The sequence below is a fragment of the Paraphaeosphaeria sporulosa genome (assembly GCF_001642045.1).
Source record: "Paraphaeosphaeria sporulosa strain AP3s5-JAC2a unplaced genomic scaffold CC84scaffold_4, whole genome shotgun sequence".
NCBI lineage: Eukaryota > Fungi > Ascomycota > Dothideomycetes > Pleosporales > Didymosphaeriaceae > Paraphaeosphaeria > Paraphaeosphaeria sporulosa.
Window position 1 is genome coordinate 2969010 of NW_017253363.1, and position 21634 is coordinate 2990643.

The following is a 21634-nucleotide window of genomic DNA, read 5'->3' on the forward strand; positions in this document are numbered from 1 at the left end:
TATTAGTTTTGGGACAGCTTGACTAAAGACCATATGAGCTAATCCCACTTACCTTTACTATATGTCGCTCCGATCTCTTCCCTTGAGATCTGACCCCACTATTTGTTGAGACGGGTGAGGACAAACCCTAAGACTAAGGCGGAGACAATGGCCGCAGGTACAATGCCTGCTGAGAAGCCGTATCCTAGCCAATAGGAATGATCCTCATGCTGGAGAAAGATATTCACACCAATGGCACCGCCAAGGTTTCCGACTGTCAACACGAGTGCCATGCCAACAGCGCGCTTGAAGGACGGTGCGGCATTATTTCCCACCCATGAGATGCAGCCAATGACATATGGATAGAGCACGCCAGTAGTGAAGAAAAGAAAGGAGTAGGTGAGCTAGGGCAAAGCGGGGTGAAGGATGGACAGAAGCCCGATCAACCCGATCGAGGCAATACCGTATGGGATTGCGATGAATATCCATCTACTCTTACGTCTATCCGCCAGAAGCGAGGAGAATATAGTAGACAAGGCACCAAAAAAGTAGATAAGTATTGATCAAATGTGCGTGAGCCGCGCTGTATCCGAGCTGCTTGATGATGTTGGGAGACGAGAACGTGAAGTCGTAGGTGGATATACTGTCGTGTGAACTAGGTCAACATCAATCGCGGTCTTTGTCATATAAAGAGGGACATGTGACTGACCAGTTTCCCCATAACATGACCGCGTACATCGAGGTAGATCTTTCAGTCGAGCAGTGCTGCTTTTAAGTGCTTCCACTCCAATGTCTCCGTCTTCTGCCCGAATTCTCCCGAAACACCCTCAACTTGCTGTGGTGCTTGATCGCTTCTCTCCCCTTGGGGAAGAGGAAATTGAGGCGTCTCGTGCTTTGTAAGAGGTCCAAGGTACTGTCAGACCTACCGAGACAGTCAATATACCTTCCAGGATGAAGATCCAATGCCAGCCACCCAAACCCCCAACGCCATCCATATGCTGAATTACGTAGACCAGCAGTTTGGAGAAGGCACCCGTTAGAGAGGCCGACGAGTATGCAAGGGCGACGCGCGTCTGCGGCTACCTGCGGGAGTACCAAGTTGTAAGGAGATACGACACGGCTAGAAAGAAACCGGCTTCAGTGAGCCCAAGAAGGACCCTTGTAACGAGCAGCTGGTGATAGTCCTGAACAATGCTCTGGAGAGTGACAACTTGCGCCGAAACTATTAGCAAGTGCTTGACAATTAGTTTTGGCGGGACATGCACATACTGTTCCCCAAGCGATAACTAGGAATGCCACTCAGTAGTTGGGGCGTGTGAGTTTGGGCACAATGTTGCTGGGGATTTCGAACAAGGCGAATGGGAAGAATAAGACAATTAACGCCATGTTGTACTGAGCACCGGCTAGGCGGATTTCTTCGTTCATTCCGGCTATTTTGGCGTTCTCAATGTTGGACCGATCTAGGAACGAAAGAACGTAGAGGATTGCGAAGATGGGCATGATGCGCAAAACAATCTTTCGTGTGAGGTGCCTTATTCCTGCTTCGTCGGACGTTTGATGCTACATCAGCTTTCAATGATAGATCGAGGAAATATTAAATAGGGGCACGAGTCTCTGGAACGGCGAGCTCGGACTCAGTACCGTTGCCAACACCACTATACTAATCAATGTGGATGACAACGTTCACGCGCATCTCCTCAGAAGTTATACTGGACATGACAGACAGACGAAAACAAAGATCAGGAGTGAGAGTCCGATAAGGTAGAGATTAGGTAGATGTACAGTTGCTTAGATATGCATGCTTTTCGTCGAACAGTTACGCTGAGATGAGTACTTGGAAGCAACCGAGCTGGAGGCGCCATAAAATTCGTATTTAATGACAATTTGGCATAATCTTTAGGCGTACGGATTTATTAGCCCTATGGGGACCCCACAAAATCACTGATCGACTGGGTCGATTGACGATAGGTCGATGAAGAAAAAAATCAGCAAAATCTAGGATAGTAGGGCCCATCTTCCCGGGAACATTTACCATGTATTCTAGATTCATGTACACGGTGCAAATGTGGGACTCATCACAACTGTAGTAGGCATAAGCTGGTTGAATTGCGGCATTATTGGCCCTAGATTCTTTGTTGCGGTTGAGGATAAACCGCACGTTGGGCAGAAGAAATTGTTAGGCACTGAAGATTGATTGAATACTAGCTATTGTGGTATATATATGTGTGCGTGAAGCGATGTAGTACAGAGCATGGGTAAGCGATGCTGGACCGAGCCATGGTGTTGAGGTTAACAGGGTAAACCGCGACATTCTTGCTTCAATCGCGGAGAAAACATTAGCTTGGCTTCAATCGAGCTAACTCCGAAATAGTAGTTTCAAGAAGAGATTTTTGCGGAATTCAATGTTAAGCTGCAAGGTCACCGGAAAGCAACTACCCGCGCGGGGGCCTAGAATCCGACAACCTAGGCGCGCGCTCTTGTTCCCTTCACGATACGCCCAACGACGTCAGTCTTGGAGATGCATGCATGAGCCAAGCTGGAGTATTCTCTGTAGTAAGCCGTAAACGGAGGAACAATAATGTCTCTAAGTTTTAGCTCTTTTACTTCACTGCCAACTTATTCCATAGCGCTCATAGACTCACTGTTCATGATAAAGCCCGGCTTGAAAAGCTGGTAGCCTCGAAAAACATGTAATTCACTGAAATGACAGATGGTAAGCTCGTCTACCTGTTTGAGCCCCCGCACCTAATGCGTTTTAACCTGCCCCATAGTGCTGTGTATCGAACCTTGACAATAATGTCATATGTATCTTGAATGGTCGGAATGGGCCTTTTGAGCTGATTGGATGCGGGTTGTATCATATTTGAGGATCAGAAATACCGAAAAGACGATGTGTACTAGCATTAAGTTCACTCTCTTCGAACTGTGGTGCTCCTACTAGTGGGTATATGACTTAAAATCAATAGACTGAAGCTTCTAACTCGCAATCTAGCGGCTGTATAACCCAGCTGCGCTCCAAAAAACCCAACGTCTAGGTAGTCTTACCTTTAGTTGTCTTACCTTTGGTAGCTTTGCCCCCCTTCTTAGGATTCTCAACACAGATATCAAACTCCTCAGCAGAACCAGGCTCGCGCTCGGCGGTCTTAACGTAGTTATACTTGCGGTCTAGGATAACGTAATTAAGCTCAGGCATCATACCAGCTAGAGTGAGGGTTAGCATATAGGACACGGCAGGCGACGGATGTGTAGTAAGAGAGGGGAAAAACTTACGCTTCCAGACGCCCGTCTTAAGGATGGGGAACATCCAAGCGCCTGGCCCGACCTTGACTGGAGCGGCCTTCTTGCACTTCTCCTTCTTGGGCTTGGTGGTCTTGGGCTTGGTGGTTTTGGGCTTGGTAGTCTTGGGCTTGGTAGTCTTGGGCTTGGTCGCCTTAGGCCTGCTTCGGGAGCTTCCGCCTCCACGGCCACGGCGGGCTTCGAGGGTGCGGGTCACCAGAGACTGGCCTTTGTGGGCGTGGTCCTCCGGAGCCTCAATGTCGAGATGCTCGTCGTCTTCCTCATCATCCTCATCATCCTCATCATCCTCATCATCCTCATCATCCTCATCATCCTCATCGTCCTCATCATCCTCATCGTCCTCGTCATCCTCCCTATCATCCAAATCTCTCTTCCCCGTCTTGCTCTTAGTCCCCTTGATTCCCTTGACCTTGATCTTCACCTCCTTGTCATGCTTGTACTTGGCCGGGAAGTGAATGCCCTTGCCCTTCTTGCCCTTGAGCTTCATGGCCTTGGCCTGCTTTACAGTGCGCTGGATTTGGGCCGCGGTGAACTTCACGCGGGGGCAAGTCACGCCAGTAGTGAGGGCGCTGGTGTTGTCGCACGTGTCAACCTTGCCCTTCTTGCCAGTCTTGCTGCCGGCAACGGCTTTGCTAGTGGCCCTGTCTTCGAGAAGGGGATTCGCAGCCGCGAGGGCTGCAAGGCCCAAGAACAGAATGTTCTTGATAAGCATAGTGATGATGGGTCCGGCCCCTGATGCGCGATATCGAAAATTGAAGTTTTGAAAAGAGGGAAGTAGGGGAATGAATGAGACAGAATCAACGAGTGTGTATTTTGCAGCGAAAGTAAAAGCGATGCGGAACGAAGGAAAATCGAAAAGAACGTCTCGCGCCGAGGTGACTGGCTGAAGAGCCTCATTCAACGCGCTGCGCCGCTGAAATATACTCACGAAATTGCACACCGGGGTCTTCAGCCCTACCAGCACGGTTTATTTCGGAAGCCCGTCGCGTGATCCACTTAACCAGCTGTCAAAGAAATTCTCCGACAGCCTTCCCGTATTCTGTTGCATCAAACTCATTACAGACTTTGAAGTTTGCAACCCTACGTCCTAAATTAGAAATAAGAGAGGTTCTCCGAGGGCGTGATCATGATAGCGCTGCCAGATGCCCGCATTCGGCCTCATACAGGACTGGTGTCGGGTTTGGGGGCTAGGCCAGGGTCAGCAGGGTGGAGGGCCAACCCACTTTCAATGGTTGTGCAGACGGCCTCCTCCTGCCGAACTTCAGCTCGGAAAACGGACTTGCAAGGCTCGAAACAAAAACTGCGGAAGTCACGTAGGCTGTGAAGCTGGACCTCGGCAGGGTAAAAATTGTCCTGCGGACAGATCAAGCTAGCGTCTATGCTAGCGTACCTTTGGGGGCGAGATAGTGGAGGCCATCTTCGGACATCGGGCATTGCAGCAAGGGTCGAGAACTCCACTTTTCAAACTTGCGGATTTTGAAGGTCGCAGCATGTAGAGCTGGTATTATAAGATAGTGGGTGCGAGTCCTCTCAGGCTGAGCCAAAACAACAGCCCCTTTCCTACCTATCTTCACATTCGTTCCTTCGGTATCGGTCTGCGACTGTATACCTTCCATTCGTTTCTTGCAAACATGCGTTCCTTCTATCAACTTGTGACTTTCGCCTTCCTCCAGATCTTATTGTGGTCCAGCAACGGAGCAGAGGCCGTCAATTTGAAAACCCGCAAAAAGCCAACGAACGCCAGAGTTGGCGTAGAGCTCGATCGAGATCTCTTCAACGCCGGTCCTGAGACTTATGTCGCTGGCGCACCAACTGTCAGGGCAAAGGCGGACGCGAACCGCATCATCTTCATGGCCCACTGGCGGGTCAGCGGCCCGCTCTCAGATGGACAGCTCGTACAGATTGCCATGGACGGCTACCTCGACATGCTCGAAAACGTAGAGCAGTACGGTAGCGCAGTCGGCGCTAAAGCTATCCCCGGCGTGATTACGGTCTTCCACTGGGACCAAGAAATCATCGTCGCCAGCTCGCAGAGTAAAGGTCTTCCGCTCACGTACACACGCAACAACCATATCCTTCCGCTCATCATGGAGTGTATCCAGCCAGCTACCGCAAAGTCCAACGAGGCCAAGTGCGGAGAGATGAGCGCCGCCCAGCTATTCGTGCACCTGTACCCAAATACTCAGATCAATACGAAAAATATTGTGACTGTTACGGTTGAAGGCAACAAGGAGGACATCAAGGGCACTACAATGGCTTGGCTCACCCAGAATGGGATCAAGGAACCATGCAATCCGGCCCACGTAAGTCTCTGTTTATGAACTCCTATGTTTGTGTAACTTACATAATAAACAGGGTGGTGGCTGCGCCGCAATTGTCGGTCCTGGCAAGGTCCTTCGCAGGGAGGTACCGGTAGGCACAGCGCCGGCTCCCTACTCCAAGAATGGCTGGACTCAGAGCGATACTCAACAAATATCCTTCATTCTACCTGATGATCAAGTAGTCCATGCCTAGGTATTTTGAAGGTCAAATAATCTTAGTATTGTGAACCGTGTACATTCAGTAGCATGTACCGTTAGAGTTATATAGATGGGATACGGGTTCTGGAGTAAAATATATCATCTATTTAATAGGCCTATCCCTACCGACTTTGCCCCGGCTACTGTACAAACCCCCAATCTCCCAGGCAACTATAGAATCTCCTTATTACCTAGTACATGCTCGGCGGCACGTTCACCGCCTCCCATCACACGTCGTTCCAGGGCTCCTCGTCCTTCGCCTTAATAATCCTATGCCTCAACCGCGATCCCTCAAAAACCCGCTCAAAGTCCTCATACTTTTCATACCTGACCCAATCCGACGCCAATGTCAGATAGAAGCAGATCTCGACAAGTTTTGGCGTCCTCGTCGCGGCCGTCTCAGTAATCCAAGCACGCAACTTCGCCATTTCGCTCTCTCGATCGTAAGGATATTCGGGAACCCAGTCCTCATCCGTGACCGTCACGACCTCAACATTAGGAGGCATGCTGTCTTCCAATCGTGTCGATTCCTTCGGTTCGTCATCCCAGTCCGGAAGGAGGAGTGTGAAAGGGGCCTTGAATCGCTTGATGTTGGCGAAGCGGTCCAAGCCGTGCAGGGATCCTCGAAGGTTGATGTACCTACGTTCGTAGTCATCCCAGGCGACGGTGTTGATGCAATCGATGGTGAGATCCTCGAGTGTATCCTGGCAAGGTTTTATGGCTTCAACGAATCTGTCGAGGTCGATCGTGTCGGTGTTTAGCGGATCGATGTCAGCTATGTATTTCCACTCCCAGCTTAGCTTCTTGAGGTTCAGGGTTCTTTCCAGGATCTGTGCCAAGAAGTCGACATGGACGAATGACATAGACAGCGAGGTGAGGTGAGACAGATTGGGCGGGCCTGCTGGCCAGGTGAACGGGAACGAGCTGGGGTTTAGACACCAGCCCGAAAGGCTACGTATTGACGGAAGACTGAGAAGTGCCATCACATCCCTCGGGTTGGAGAATTCCGGGTTGCGCCCAGGGTCATTTTCCAATGGGCCAGGGAAAAAGACATCCTGGAGGTGTTGGAAGCGAGAGATACCGTGATTTGATTTATCAAAGGCGGCAGATTGGAAAATTTTGCCGAGGAACTGGCTCTCGCCCGCGGTCTCTGGTGGCTTTCTGCCATATTCGAGACCTTCGAGATCTGCTAAGGCAACTGCGTATCCAACGCGAAAAGTTGTAAGTTTGGGCAGTTTGGACAGCAGTAATGCAACACAGGCGTTCAAATCGCCTACGCGCAATTTCTCTATCCAGAAATCGGCATACGACAGGCCAGAACCCGCGATGAATGAGACGAATTCAGGCAGGCCATCTTCGTCTGTCGGCTGTGGTGGAGAGGCCTTGGGTGTCCGCGACTGATGATTGTAGGGATGTTGGAAAAGCTTCTGAATTTCGGGTTCGCCGTCGCGCAAACGCACAGACTTTATATATATCGCTAGCTCAGGGTTCTGAAAAATGCTTCGACAAAGGTGTATTAGGGGGCGTGGGTTGTCCCGATAGATGCTAAAGTTGATTCGAGAATAGAGCAATGGAGTTGCCGCTGCATGTAACTTTTTGCTTGTGAGGCTCAGGGCGGCAAGGTCACAGGTCGAGACCTGCTCAAGGATGGAGTCTGTGAGTTCTCTGGGACAGGCATGAAAAGACGCCATGTTGTAGAGATCGATAAAGATGCAGTGGAGAGAAGCCGACGATATAATGCGCCAGGTGTTTTGGCGTGGTGCAGGGACGACGTAGTACACTGCTATTTTCAGTGATTGAGGCGGCCCGCGACTATTTTAGTGTACGTGTCAGAAGCTCCGGCACTAACCCCTTCAGGCTCCGAGGTAGTTCCTCCCCGATCGCAACTTATCTAGCCAAGAACCTAGAATTGTAGGGCTGCCCTCTTTATCCGTTAGTAAATGTTAAGATATAAGGATCCCATATGAAATAGACATCTACTTTATACCTAGCCATAGCGCGTACACCTCAAAGCACCCATATCCCCACTAATTACGCCGCGTATATAAGTCACGTGCCTATTCTATAGACAGCGCTCTATAGAGAGTAATGAACGAACTCTTTGTTCGTTAACCGGCGCGCAACATATGAGGTACTCAAGCCCCTGAAGGAATCTTGTGTCTAGCTACCATTTTAGTTCAGACCGTTCTGACCTACGGTATCGATATCGATAAGCCTGCACTGCCTGGTCAGCAGGAGCTTCCAAAAATAGAGACAAGTTTACTTTCCGCTTGCTTTGTGGTGGCAATTTCTTGATACAAATGGCTTTCCTCACTGTTACGTACTATATATGTGCAGTCTTTACTTCGAATATTGTTATTTGCGCCGAGGAAAAAGAGTTCTGGAGATTTACAGCCCTACCCTTCTGCAATACGCCCTTACTAACCAGCAGCATTACAATCTACTCGCAGCCTCTTTCTGACGCCTCCTAGAGTGTGTTGCCGTATCCTCCTCTCTGCGCGTTAATGTCGGCGCTTAGATCAACTACCCTTCTAAAGCGACGCTGGTAGCTTATCGAAAGTGCAGCTAGCCTCCTAATTACCCAATGCGGACCACTCCGTCAAATGTATTCAGACGCGTTTGATTGGGCTTCGGCCATCGCTTGGTTCGCATCGTAATTGGCGTTAGAGTATTGCACATTCTGCTGTTCGTAACCGACGTTGGGATATTGCATACACTGCTGCTGATATGAAGGTTGGGGATCGTAGGACGTTTGCTGTACCCCAGATGATTCCTGATAGTCGTCGGAAGGCAGTGATAATCCGCAACCCATGATCGTGTGCCAGGATGGTTGATCACGCTGAAGATATAGATCGAGCTGAGGGCTGTTAACGGCCGTCGCTCCAGCAACGCGCAAAGAACGAAATGGAGAGAACCAACTCACTGTCTAGCAGTTTGATGCCGTAAAAAGCTCGGAGGGGTTTTCGGCAATGTCGTCTGGAGCATACAAAAGCCAAATGCACTGTTGGTGGGCTTTATAGTAGTAGACTCGCCTCAGCTGGGCGCCACGGCGCTGTGTGGCGTAATGTGTCGTATTGACACTGTCAACACACGACTGCATGCTCTCTCATGAGGCTGAAGTGATAAGAAAACAGCGTTCAGCATGTTGTACGCAAGACTAGAGTATACTCTAAGTTCAATCCAGAGCTTGAGAATTAGAATTTTAATGTGTTGGATCACTCCCCAGCCCAAACTATTCCTCAACACCACTCCAGAAGTAGTATTGTTGTCAGCGAGACGCTTCTATTCGCCCCGAAGGTTTACACCTTATAGGGTTAAGCTCCATAACCTCGTTGCTACTTCTTATTGCTGTGTGGATCATGCGGTAAGTAGGAGCGATATGTGACCAGCGCGAAACGGCAAGCACAAACTATACGCCATGCGGGAGATATTTAGCTCCATACTAGCACCCACATGTATGGTCAGCTAGTAGCTAAACGTGCTAAAATAGTAAGTGCATCACACGCCACCTTCTAGCGCCTTCTCGCAACAATATCATTAGTAAATTAAATGTCTAGACCAGAAATTCAATAGGATCGGAAATTCTATGCAGATTGGGTGCAGAGATTTCTGCACAAAAAAGTAATTAAAGCACCGGGGCTGGCGCTGAGAACTACTGGAAATGGGGTGCTAGCCAGTCGCAGCCGGTAGACTTGACAGGTCTAACGCCGGTGGGGGGTTAAGCTGGCAGACTGGCCTAACTAGTAGGCCGGCGCTTAGTCTCCGTACAAAGCATTCGGCGTTCCTCGCACTCTTCACACTGCTGACTACTATAAGCTATAAGATAAACCCCTGAATGTTTATAGCACAGATATCCTATGTTTGGATACCTAACAAGATCGACGTAGAACAGAGCACACTATGCCATTCATGTCATGCCGGCCCGCCAACTGAACCCCACCGGCGCCAGACCCTGTCTAGTCTACCGGCTGCGACTGGCCAGCACCCCACCTCCATCAGTTCTCAGCTCCAGCCCATGCTACGGACATGCCACTTTTCCCATACACGCCCCACTGCACTTCTTTTTCCTGAGAGGTGGCGACCCTCGACCTAATTCCCCTTAGGTGGCGCGGCAGCGTGTACAAGGCTGGCAGCACTCTTCCTCCTCCACATCCACAAGCAACCGCAACTGCAAGTCAAGACATGGAGCAAGCGACATCAACCAGAGATGTCGGAGAACTAAAACCACTCGACATCAGTAATCTATACCTCCTGTCCCTCGATGGCGGCGGTGTGCGCAGGCTCTCGACATCTTGAAGAGGATTATGGACCGACTAGACCGCGAGCTAAAGAAGGATCCTATATGTGGCTGTAAGTGTTAAATCCAGAAGGGTAGCTAGTCCTAAAGGGTTAGGGCTGGTTCTCGGGCAAGACAACTGTGGGGAAGGAAAGGGGTCTTATTAGTATAGAAGTATGTTATAAAGTATAACAAGTTAATAATATGGCCTAAGTATAATCCAAACGATAGATTGATAAACAGGTTGAACACGAGTATGAGCGCTAATACTCGAGTGCCTATATATTGAGACTGATCAGTTACCTGATCACCGTGATCAAGGTGATCAGGTCGTGCTCAGTGATCAATATGCGAGTTGCTCAGTATAATCAGTGGTCTTGGCGCACTGATCACTCTGATCAAGTCACGTGACCTGCGTCCCACTTGCGACACCGGTCGAGTTGCTAATTATATGTGTGGTCCGGATGACCATTCATCCTGGATCCTAGCATTTAGTAGAGACAAGGGTGTCTTCACGTGTACGCGCCCGTGGCTAGATAAATATCGCGCCTTCCTTAGGTTGGATTTGGATCCTAACAATTAGTGACATAGCCAAGTATTTTAACTAGTTACCTAAGTATTTGTTAGTAATATATAGAGAGTGCGGGCATGGCGTTTTACCTAGTTAGGGTCTAGCTTATTTATGACGCAATGCTACTATAAATCTGCCTATAAGCTAGCTAATTTAATTGCGGAAGAAGTTCGTAGTCAGACCAGCTTAATCTAGTATACGAGCCAGCCAGTTGCCGGTATACACGGATGGATTAATGTGCAAGCTAGAGCTAGATCGATGCCGCTAGGTGCTTCAAACCGTCCACTCTGTCAAGAACCATTAGCAAATGACCCATAAATGGTCGCTAGCAGCATATATCATTCCACCCATGGCAAGCCTAGTCGGTTTCCATAACGCGGCGAATATGGTCACAACCCCGTTCAAATCCTTTAGAATGTCCACTGTAGGTGCAGAATTGGTGAGAAGTAGAATAGAGCAGGGGTATCCAAACGTGACACACAAAGGTTGACAGATTAAGACTCCTAACATCACACTTTGTCGTGCAATAGTGTTGAACAAGAGGCATGTGAAAGGTACAGCGAGGTTTAGAATTAGAAAGATGAGACATAGGGCCTTGAGACATCCAATTATTCCAAAGCGTTGGATCAAACGAGGAAAGTCAACAACCTGCATAATGAAGCTGGCAACCACAGAGGAAATGGTGAGAAGGTTAATTCGAGAGGTATCTGGTCCTGCTCCCCCAGAGAACGATAGAAGGGAGTGACTTATCGCAGTGCCGTCGACTGGTGCCTTTTCGTGCATGAAGGCTGGAACAAACTACTCAAATGCTGATATATGCATCTCTAGCAAAGTATGGATAATAAAATTCAGAAAAGTCTGAATTGAAAAGACCGCCCGATAGTTTGGCACATGGCTCTTGACATGTCTTTTGTTTATATTCTCGGGTGTCAAGTTTTCACGCGGTCGTGTCACATTCCCTTAGAGAAAGGCCTCGCTCTTGGAGTCTACGAGGTTTGTTCTTTTGCAGGGTCGCTCCTCATGATTCTTTTCCAGCAGATTGTCAAAGTCAAAGTCAATGCCGGTCGATTGTCAAGTGTCTCACTGAGGAGAGAAAATGTAACAGCCAGGCTAAAGGCGAACAAGCCACCCGCAACGAGATTAGGTAGCACAAACGGATGTTGTTGTAAGAATAACGTGTTTACAAGCGAGCTGCGAATACAAGCGAGCTTCGAACCCCACCAAGTCTCTAAGCCTTTTGCAGTATATAAAATTACAACGCATTAATATTCTATAGATATAATAGCTATCCTGAATCAAGTAGTATCTATAGAGGCCTTCTTACACGTACGTAAGTTGTGCCCAGGCTCCCTACAGCGCGTGCAGCGCGGAGAAGCCTTCCGGCTCATACCTAACTATGCCTTACCTTGCTGCATTTCTCCCTCTAGTTGCTGCTCAATAGCCTTTTAAGCAATAATATCCTCTCCCTCTACTTTTAATGAAGTACCTCACTTTTAGATCCACTTCTTTTTACGCTATTTACGCATTATGGCTACCTTATTTACCCTTTATAGAGTAGCTATCTCCTTATGTATAAGTACTATTAAATGCGCTATTCTCTTAGTGCCTCTTATAAGCCAATTAAGTGACTAGATAACTAAGGTAGGAGAGGATCCCTAATACCTTTAAATCCGCTTATAAACTAGATTTAACTAAGCGCCTAGCTCGCACGCGTTACTTAGTATTATAGACTCCTATAGGGTCTCTAGTAGGGCTGCTGGCGACGGTATATAAAGCTTAATATTAAGCTTTATAAGCACTACCTCTAGATTGTGTAGAACTAGCCTAGAGCCTTAAAAGCTTACATAGATGTTCTCCTTTATAATTAACTAGTTATAGGCGGCGCGGAAGGCTAGTAGTAACTTAAGCTTAGTAATATAGTTAATATAGTTACATATTAGGCCCTTAACCTAGCGCCCATATGCCCACTTTAATGGCGAGAAATAGCCCACGTTAAGTGGTTGTAGGAGGTATGACGAATGTAGTAGCATATAGAGAGTATAGATCTTATTCTCCTTATAGATCTCCTAGAATTCAAGTAAGGTGTGGCTCTTATAGCTATTAAGTATTAGTAGCTAACCTACGCCTACTCTACACTCTACTATATGCTTAATAAAGTGCTATAGCCAGGCAACACCAAGCTCATTCGTAGTCTAGCTATTATCACTAAGACCAATAGCCTAGTCACCTAGTATATTATCACCCTTATACTAGGCAGAGAGGTGGTACTTGCCAGCGAAGATAATAAAGGGCAGGATTACCTACCTAGCAGCGTTAATTCTATAGATTATTATTACCCACTCATAATTGCCTGGCTAGATTGCTTTTGGCCGACCACGCCTCTCTAAGCCTATAACGACTAGCTAGGACGATATCTTGCCTATTAGAAAGCCAGTCTCGTTAAAGCTAAAGGTGTCCTTATTATAGATACCGTAGGTGGCCTTTATACATACTATTAGCTCAAACCAGGCCTGTATAACCGTCGGGTCCTCACAGAGGGCTCGCTGTCAATCATAGGCTCAATTAAATTGCGTTGTGAGACTGTCTGTTCGCTTGACAAGGTTTCTAGGCCACTACTGGCCAACGTGGCCTGCGTGACGCTCAGCGAGCAGCTTATTCGCCATATCTTATACAGCACCTAGAGTAGGCGCAAAGCCTCACGAATCTAGGTTAAGTATATGCTTAATAATAACCTCCTCTTCTAGCTTAGTAAGCTTCTTTAATTTAGGCTCACAATCGCGTCGCGCAATAGTTCCAGCGCGTTGGCTACGAAGCGTGCTTTCAGGAACGTTAAATGTTGCTGCAGCACGATTAACGCTCTGGATCTAATTCTGATTGATAGCTAAGATAGCTAGGGAGATATCTGCTTCATTATAGGGCAATTGAATAAGTGTTGGTTGAGCCATTATGGTTGATAGGTGACGCGTCGGAGAAAGTTGGTGGGGTTCGCAGCTCGCTTGTATTCGCAGCTCGCTTGTAAACACGTTACGCTGCTTCCGAAGACGGAAGTATAGTATTCTGTGAGATGGACGAGCGCTCCCCCGAGTGTAGGGCCCAAGATTGCACCAGCCGTCCAGAGTAGAGGGAGAAGGCTGAAGGCTCTTGGCTGTAAGCGGTCTTGAGGAACGATCTCTACAATGAGCGTCCTTGTAACACCAATGCAGCCGCTGGCCATTCCTGCCATCCCAACCCGCTCTGCAAGGAGAACAATATCCATTCTCTCTGCATGCCGCCACATTCGTCGCACCTCCTGTAGCCACTTGACGTTGGCTGCTTCTCGCCGTTGAAGCGCGCATATAGCCGCCAGATCGAGGGCCTGATTCGCGATCACATCAACCATGTCACCAAGCTAGAGTTCCTACCAGCCTTCTACGCAGCCTACATGTAGTCTGATATAAAGGAGACTATCTGCGCAAGCTTTCACGGCACTGGTCTAGTACCGCATGATCCTGATAGGGTGATAGTGAAGCTTGATGTGAAGCTTCGTACGCTAACGCCGCCTGCATCAGAGAGTACCCTCTACGAAGCTAAACCACTAGGCAACGCGCGTGAGCTAGAGGCTCAATCGACATTAATATGCGATAGAATATAGAGGCATAGACGCTTATTTATCTGCTTCTATTATTTTAGCGCTTAATCAGCTTAAAAAGGGTGCTGAAATAATGTCGTGTTCAGCTAACTTACGCTAATGCGTGAACGGATCGTAAGGCTTGAGAAGGCAAATGAAGCTGTTATATCGCGTAAAGGTCGCAAGAAGAAGCGGATCCAGCAGCAAGGCAACCTAAAAAGGCAGAGGCAGAGGAAACTATCGCTCAAAAGGAGGTTGAGCAGCAGCTTAGGGGAGAACGCGTCAAGGTAAAGCGTGATTAGGTACCAGTCGGCAGGCTTCCGTGCGCTGTAGGCGCTGTAAAGAGACTGGTCAGAATTCACGAACATGTAAGAAAGGTAAGTTAACGTTACTAGAGATGCAGCTCAATCTAGCATAGTAATTATATTCTATTTTCTTATTGTGTTGTTAAGATATATTACTGAGGAGTCAAAGTCTGATGGGGTGGCAAGCTCGCGTGCCAGGTACGTTAGAGCTCACAAGATTAAATTCGAAACTTGTTTGATTATAGGCTATTGACTTTTTATACTTAATGAGCGCTGGACCTTTATCCTACTGGATATACTTTTAGACCTTGAATTGTCCATGGAGACTCATTCCACGAGGTTTTCCAACCAGAGTTCCAGCTTCACCGTCGGGTTAGACCTAGAAATACCACTAAAAGGGAACCGTAGCTGACCCGAAGATTAGTAAGGAGATATCAGACAGAACAAACCTAGCTTACCTGGCCGAAGCACCCAGTGTCTCATGCCCGTTCGCTAGAGTACACAGCCAGAGGTAAATCCAGAATCCGCAAGACCATCCAATGATTCGTCCAAACTTTTCCCAATTTGTCCAGTTGTCCACATTGAAATAAAGTTGTCCAATGGGGACAAGAATGAATACTAGGGCGATGACTGTGGCGATCGATGATGACATTCGCAATAACCTCTTCTCGCTGAAATACTTCACGTCCGGAAACTTCCTCTTGTCCAGCCTTGAAGTTATCTAGGGCAGTTAGCAAGAACAATCAATATCCTTTTTTTTTTTTTTGGGGGGGCGCACCATCCAGCTCGGAAAGGGTAACGACGACACTACCTTGTCGATATAGATTGTTAATCTTATCCTTCGCTTGGGATAAAGTGTAATGACCTCATCCTCCCGAAGGGCCCAATCAAGGTTTGCCATTTTTCGATTCGTGAACGCGAAGTTTAGTAGATTATGGTACTCGTGTGAAGATGGCTTCATGTACCGAAGTGACTGGCTGCGGTTGCTTAGAAGTGTAGCATACTATTCAAGTTCTTTTCGGATATTGTTGACGATGATGTCATGCTCGTATTTGAGAGCGTCACTGCGTGGATATTCGTCAATACTTCCACACATGCCCTTTAATTCGTCCTTAAGTTAGGCAAGTCTATTCTGCGAATTAAGGATGTAGTATGTATATAACCAATCGTAACGCCGAAACATCTATAACACACTATCGCTTACTAGGATGGCTACAACCTTACCCGAAACGCCTTTAAACTCGGCAACTTAATTTGTTAGCAGCACACCAGAAGATGTTCCCACTCATAACCTACCATTAATGTGATCTCTTGCCTCCTTAGTTTTAAGGAAATCCTTATAATCTCCATCAATACGTCTTCAGATAGAGGGATTTCTAGTAAATGGATTATCCCTTAATTTGTTCTTCAAGGACTTCGAACTTTTTTCATGGGCTGTAATTGGCATAGGACCATTCTCAAGATCTAGACCTATGCCCCAATAGTTCTGTATGTTGGCACTCATAATAGAATAGGTTGCAAATTTTCGATAGGATGTGCAAGAGATTCTCGTTAAGGGGTAAGTGAGTATAACATTTTATGGCTTGCGCTTTTGGACGTTAATGCATAACCTATTAGCTCATACTAGAGAATTAATTCAAATCACGCACTTAGATCAAATCATATAATCCAATTAAGTTATGCACTTGGCTTAAGTCATGCCATCAGCTAAGATTATTCCACTATTAATGGTACCTAACTATAACCACAATAACGCGTGCGGTTTCCGTTTCCTATATATTTAAATAGACTTTTTTCTTTAATTTAAGGGTGTCGACCGTGCTTAGTCCATTAGGTATTAAAATGATCTCATTATAGAGTTCGATCTATTCATCACTCAAGCCACCTTGGTCACATCTAGTGTTTATCGTGGTCCTTTCTTCGCAATTACCACTAAGTCTCGCCGACTAAAAGGCATAAAGTCGCCGACTACTAAAACCAGAAACTATGAAGATACATCTATTATCGGCCTGGATCACGCTACTATTCAGGGTCTTTAATTTGATTACAATACCATACTAGCGTACTCAGGAATATGACTATCACTCTAAACATAAAATAGAGGTTATGTCCTTAATAGAATTCCTTGAGTAATAAACTAAATCTCACATAGAGAACAGCGCAATGCTTAGGCCACAGTAAGGAGGTAGCAGTCACGGTCTATCATATTAATTCAATATATTGGACGCCATAAGCATAGAGAAAGGTTCCATCCGCACGCACAAAGATAGAATAAATAGGTCTTATACATGAATATATAAACTCAAAGGCTCAAGTGCCTGGGAATACTACATCCTAGGGTCCATTTTAGACGGTAGTAGAGTCCTCCCATCTACCTAGTAGAGTCCCCACGTAACGTCCTCTTGCTTAACGTTGCCATTACACGACATATACCCCTTCACTCCCACCTTTCCCCCACCTCCATACTTCTCGATGACGGAGTTAATAATATCAATAATATCCTGCCCGCCCACCTTAAAATTAACATTCCCATTCGTCTTGCTCGCCTCAACGCCAAAGCTACACCCTCCTAATTTGGCAATCTCGCGCTACTTGTGCCCGATGTCCTACGTGGTCCACTCAGTCATTGAGTCGCCCTGGATGTTCTTGATAATCTGGCAGCAGTCGTCGACGCTGGGCGACGCGTCACTGGTCTGGTCCTCGAAGTCTAAGTCGCCGCAGTCGTTCTTGCCTGGCACGTCATTACACGGGTAGAGTTTATTGCCCATGTCCTGTGCGCCCCAGGCTTGAAAGGCGCGCTCAGGGGAGCAGACAGAGAGGCGGACCATTCCCAGGGTGGTTACATTAACGTTAAGAAGGGCGTCAAACGCACCTAAAAGGTTCTGAATTAGTCTCTAGCGCTAAAGAGGATGGTAGAACTGCATATACCATCACCGTCAACATTTAAGGCTGCCCCACCGTTTCTGCCGCCGTTCTGGTTATACGTGTTGACGGAGCCCTTCACAAGGTCCTCTAGTTTAATGCCACCACACTGTTCGCCATTAAGCTCTTCAACACCCAGGGGCGCGGTGAACTTCTTATCCCAGCAGGTTGTCTGGCAGGGCCCGTGATCGCCGGTAATTTCACATTTACATTCTGTAGATTTGCCGTCTACGCGGCCTAGGTAGTACATCTTGCCATCAATACAGACGCCCGTTACATCCACCATCTCTGCATCAATATATTTTTCAAGCTTCTCCTTGGCCTCGTCGCATCCATAGCCTGAGTCGATAACGAAAGCGTAAGCGTTTGAGTAAGACCTATAATAAAACTTTATCAGCAAAGATGCGAAAGGGAAAGCAGACTTAGGCATGAGCATTAAATAGGGTGGCCTCTCTAGGGTAAGTACGTACCACAAGGCAGGGATACCAAATCCAAAGACCGTCTTCAACACATTAGTTCGGAGATCTAATTCAGCTATTTCATTCACTATAAGATCCTACTTATTATTTAGAACCACCAGCTTGCCTCCAGACATCATGTCACCAAGACGCGTGATACTTTTGTCTAAGCCATCAAAGATGTCTCTAAGGGATACTAACGTAACGTTGGCCTATAAGTTAATAACGTGGCACATATAGGCCGTGAACGTCTTTTGCTTTTCTAGTGTCCACGGTCCTTCCTTGTCTTGGAGAGGTAAAAGATCCTTAGTAATTATTCCACACATAGATAGTGTATTCTTCACCACCTCCTTAAGATCATCATGTGAGCTCCCTACAACCAGCTTCGTGTCCTTAATTGCCCTCTAGATAAAGGTGCCCCAAGCCGAAACGGTTCCAAGAGTAATGAGGTCAATCATAAAGTCAATCCACATGGTATTAGGCGCAGGAGGTACTGGCGCAAATTTGTCTTTAAAGTTGTTAAGCATGGTGTTCAATGTCGACGCCGCTTTGAAAAGCGTGTCCTGGTAGTCTTTGTGCAGCTAATGAATGAATACCATGGAGTTCCAGATTAACGTGCCTACGGCTCTAGAATCCTCCACATTAAAGCCCTTATCGCAGTCCTTGGCTTGCTCACAGTTAGAGGTCAATAGTATTTCGCCACAGTCTGCGTTCGTGCCTACGTGGATCGTCAATCCTACGGACACCATAAAGGTCACAGCTGGTTTCCGCTTACTATCGGTATCCTTCCAGATCCAAATAATGTTGCCCCAGGCACTATCAGCATTAAGTTTCTACCACTTCTCCACAGCAGTGAAATCCAGAGGATTCATAATCACCTCACTCTCATAATGGAAGCTGGTCCAGTTACCATTTCGCGAGTAATCTGTCTTAGGATCTGACCCACTGGCTACAAGTAGCTTAAATTGGTCCCAGCTTTTCCCTGGTGCGGGAACGTCGTGGTACTCCTATAGATCACTTGCCTAGTCATTAAGTTAGTGAAACTATACGCCTTGTTTTACGTTCAAAACAACAACTTGGCTGTAATGAAGAGGTTTTATAACTACGTACCCAATCGGTAGTACCTCCCATACCCTAGGCTTTGGCAAGAGACGAACGGGTCTTCTTAGTCTTGTCACTTATGTAAGAATCCAGAGAGGTTGCATTGGGCGAAGTCCATTAACTGCTACCGTTCGCGTTATGTAGCAGATAAGCGTCAATATTAATGATTAGATCGAGGAAAGGCGCAAGATAAGAGTTCTGGAAGGCAAAAATAATTAGTAAATTAGCAGTAGGCGCATGTCTCGTTACGCGGAAAGATCAAATTAAACTCTAGTACACCTAACAAGGCTCTTACCATCTTTGCGCATGCTATAATGAAGACTAGGAAATATAGCGTTAAGGACGTGCCAAGCGCAATAGGCGCAGGCATGTGGTGGGCCATATTAGGCGGTGACCGAAGGTAGCCACGTATTCTAACTTCTTAAAATAGTATATATTATAGAACCTGTCCTAGTACACTTTAAAGACGGAGAACTATTAAGAATTAAGATAGATACTAGTGACTTAGCACTTAGCACCTATATAAAGTAAGAAAGAAATGGTAAATGGTATATAATTATCTACTACTTAACATACCCCATAGGCGAGCGGCGCACACGGGCGAGCGGCGCACTTTTACCAAGACCCTACCAAAATACCTTCTCTATACTAATGCCAGCCCAATAACCCCAATTTAACGCGTCTAAGGAAACTTAGATACAGCCTACAATTTAAGCTCTTAAATAAGACGCGAATCTATTAGTTCAACATGCTGTAGCCATATATAGGACCTCTAAAACCACACTACGCTAGTGACGCGCCGGACGACCTTTACGCGTTAATATTATACCTAACTCGCGGAAGCTGGACCAGAATAAGGAATAGGTGATTGTTAAGTATATACTTAAGCTAGATGTGTGAGGATTTCCCCCTCAGCTCGCTACTATGGCTAATATGGCTAATTCTCTACGCGCTAAGCGTAATCTAGCACTAGTTGGTATAAACTAGCCTAGTACGTTTGTAAAGCGTAATAATGAGCTCACAATAAAGTTTAATCATAAGTATAACTATAAAAGAGCTCTCTATAAGGATTCTGGTTTAATCTAGGGCTGGTTTAATCTAGTAGCTAATATCAAAGCTAAGTATGGCATCCAGGATAACGACTTATACAACTTTAATGAGACAGGCTTTATAATAGGCTAGATATCCACCTAATTAGTTATTACAACTTCAGAGAGACGAGGAAGGCCTAAATTAGTCTAACTAGGCAATTAGGAGTGGATAATACTTATCTAGGGCATTAATACTAAAGGATAGGCTATCCCGCCCTTTATTATCTTTAAGGCATGCCAACATCTATTAAGCTAGTATAAACTAGGTGATCTACCCTATAATTAGGTTATCGTGGTCTCTAAGAATGGCTGGACAACTAATAAGCTTAGTCTTAAGTGGCTAAGGCACTTTAATGAGCATATAAAGAAGAAGGTAGTTAGTAGCTACTAATTACTTATTATTAATAGTCATAAGAGCCATAACTCGCTTGAATTCTAGCAATACTATAAGGATAAAAGGATTATTACTCTCTATATACCTCTATATTCGTTACACCTCCTATAGCCACTTAATGTTGGGTATTTTAGGCCGCTAAAGAAGGTGTATGGGCACTAAGCTAAAGAGCTTATAAGGAACCACATTATACATATTATAAAATTTAAGTTCCTATATTACTTTAAGCGCGCCTTTAATATGGCAATTACTCCTAGTAATATCTAAGGAGGGTTCTAAGGCGCTAGATTAGTCCCATTTGCGCCAGATTGGGTTATATTATGCCTTAATATGAAGGTATAGACTCCATCACCATCACTACCTAGTAATAGTCCCTAGTAGTCGCAAACCCCTAGTAATGCCCTAGAATTGGGGTCGTAGTTAATACTTATAAAGTTAAAGATCTAGATGCACCTAAATAGCTTACTAATATCTATAGTTAAGGCATTTAAAAAGGTCTTAAAGGGGGCGGTAATTATTGCGTATAAGCTGGTATTAGCATAATAGGAGATAGCTAAGCTTAAGGTAGTAAATAAGGCTGCCACACAACGTAAATTACACAAAAAAAAGTAGATATAGGTAGAAGAAGTACTTATAACTAAAGAAGGCTAGCGGCTGGCTACTCTATAGGAGTTTAGGGCGCGTAGTGATAGAAAGAAGGCAAAGAAGTAGGTATACGCTAAGGTAGGCAAACCATCTTAAAGGTGCTATAGATGATACTAAACTACTAGGTATAATATGCGAACGTGTAAGAAGGCTATAGAAGTGGACTCTAAGTAGTATTTTATATTATTTCATACTAAATAGGGCTAGACTGTGCCATTTTGTGTCATAATGGGTGTAGTTTTAGTGGGGTCTTAATAAAAGTGCGCCGCTCGCCCGTGTATGCCACTCGCCTATAGGGTACGTTATAAGAATTCTTCTTATAAATATTACTACTCTAATAGTAAAGACTATAATACACCTAAAATAATAAAATGGAGTTCTCCTAGAACCTAGGGGGAAGATTATCTATAGCTAACCATATGGAAGTACTAAGTTTAGTAGGACTAGCCAGCTAAGTAGGCTAGACTAG

At 46.1% G+C, this 21634-nt stretch overlaps 8 protein-coding genes across 8 annotated transcripts; 1 reads left to right on the top strand and 7 right to left on the bottom strand.

Annotated features, from left to right (window-relative positions):
- Positions 1 to 2895: 2895 nt before the first annotated feature.
- CC84DRAFT_1163826 (uncharacterized protein) lies at positions 2896 to 4396 on the bottom strand. The gene is made up of 2 exons (XM_018178347.1): positions 3250 to 4396; positions 2896 to 3180 (listed from the first exon to the last, which is right to left on the bottom strand). Exons 1-2 carry the CDS (start codon positions 3986 to 3988, stop codon positions 3011 to 3013), a joined length of 909 nt encoding a protein of 302 aa, XP_018038078.1. The 5' UTR covers positions 3989 to 4396; the 3' UTR covers positions 2896 to 3010.
- Positions 4397 to 4823: 427 nt separating this feature from the next.
- On the top strand, positions 4824 to 5885 carry CC84DRAFT_1258754 (uncharacterized protein). Its single transcript, XM_018184854.1, has 2 exons — positions 4824 to 5579; positions 5632 to 5885. The coding sequence occupies exons 1-2, from the start codon at positions 4908 to 4910 to the stop codon at positions 5788 to 5790; spliced, it is 831 nt and encodes a 276-aa protein (XP_018038079.1). The 5' UTR covers positions 4824 to 4907; the 3' UTR covers positions 5791 to 5885.
- A 7-nt stretch (positions 5886 to 5892) lies between these two features.
- CC84DRAFT_707917 (uncharacterized protein) lies at positions 5893 to 7909 on the bottom strand. Its single transcript, XM_018187123.1, has one exon. The coding sequence runs from the start codon at positions 7484 to 7486 to the stop codon at positions 6023 to 6025; it is 1464 nt and encodes a 487-aa protein (XP_018038080.1). The 5' UTR covers positions 7487 to 7909; the 3' UTR covers positions 5893 to 6022.
- Positions 7910 to 10871: 2962 nt separating this feature from the next.
- Positions 10872 to 11603, bottom strand: CC84DRAFT_707929 (uncharacterized protein). Its single transcript, XM_018187124.1, has one exon. It carries the CDS (start codon positions 11423 to 11425, stop codon positions 10943 to 10945), a length of 483 nt encoding a protein of 160 aa, XP_018038081.1. The 5' UTR covers positions 11426 to 11603; the 3' UTR covers positions 10872 to 10942.
- A 1672-nt stretch (positions 11604 to 13275) lies between these two features.
- On the bottom strand, positions 13276 to 14384 carry CC84DRAFT_707932 (uncharacterized protein). Its single transcript, XM_018187125.1, has one exon. It carries the CDS (start codon positions 13975 to 13977, stop codon positions 13507 to 13509), a length of 471 nt encoding a protein of 156 aa, XP_018038082.1. The 5' UTR covers positions 13978 to 14384; the 3' UTR covers positions 13276 to 13506.
- A 532-nt stretch (positions 14385 to 14916) lies between these two features.
- Positions 14917 to 15455, bottom strand: CC84DRAFT_1216632 (uncharacterized protein; the record flags this gene model as incomplete). Its single annotated transcript, XM_018182825.1, has 3 exons — positions 14917 to 14962; positions 15013 to 15275; positions 15333 to 15455. The coding sequence occupies 3 exons, from the start codon at positions 15453 to 15455 to the stop codon at positions 14917 to 14919; spliced, it is 432 nt and encodes a 143-aa protein (XP_018038083.1).
- Positions 15456 to 17160: 1705 nt separating this feature from the next.
- CC84DRAFT_1205124 (uncharacterized protein) lies at positions 17161 to 18071 on the bottom strand (the record flags this gene model as incomplete). Its single annotated transcript, XM_018181953.1, has 4 exons — positions 17161 to 17426; positions 17483 to 17853; positions 17947 to 17978; positions 18054 to 18071. The coding sequence occupies 4 exons, from the start codon at positions 18069 to 18071 to the stop codon at positions 17161 to 17163; spliced, it is 687 nt and encodes a 228-aa protein (XP_018038084.1).
- Positions 18072 to 18320: 249 nt separating this feature from the next.
- CC84DRAFT_1205125 (uncharacterized protein) lies at positions 18321 to 19114 on the bottom strand. Its single transcript, XM_018181954.1, has 5 exons — positions 19045 to 19114; positions 18813 to 18941; positions 18710 to 18767; positions 18558 to 18670; positions 18321 to 18515 (listed from the first exon to the last, which is right to left on the bottom strand). Exons 1-5 carry the CDS (start codon positions 19063 to 19065, stop codon positions 18339 to 18341), a joined length of 498 nt encoding a protein of 165 aa, XP_018038085.1. The 5' UTR covers positions 19066 to 19114; the 3' UTR covers positions 18321 to 18338.
- Positions 19115 to 21634: the final 2520 nt, after the last annotated feature.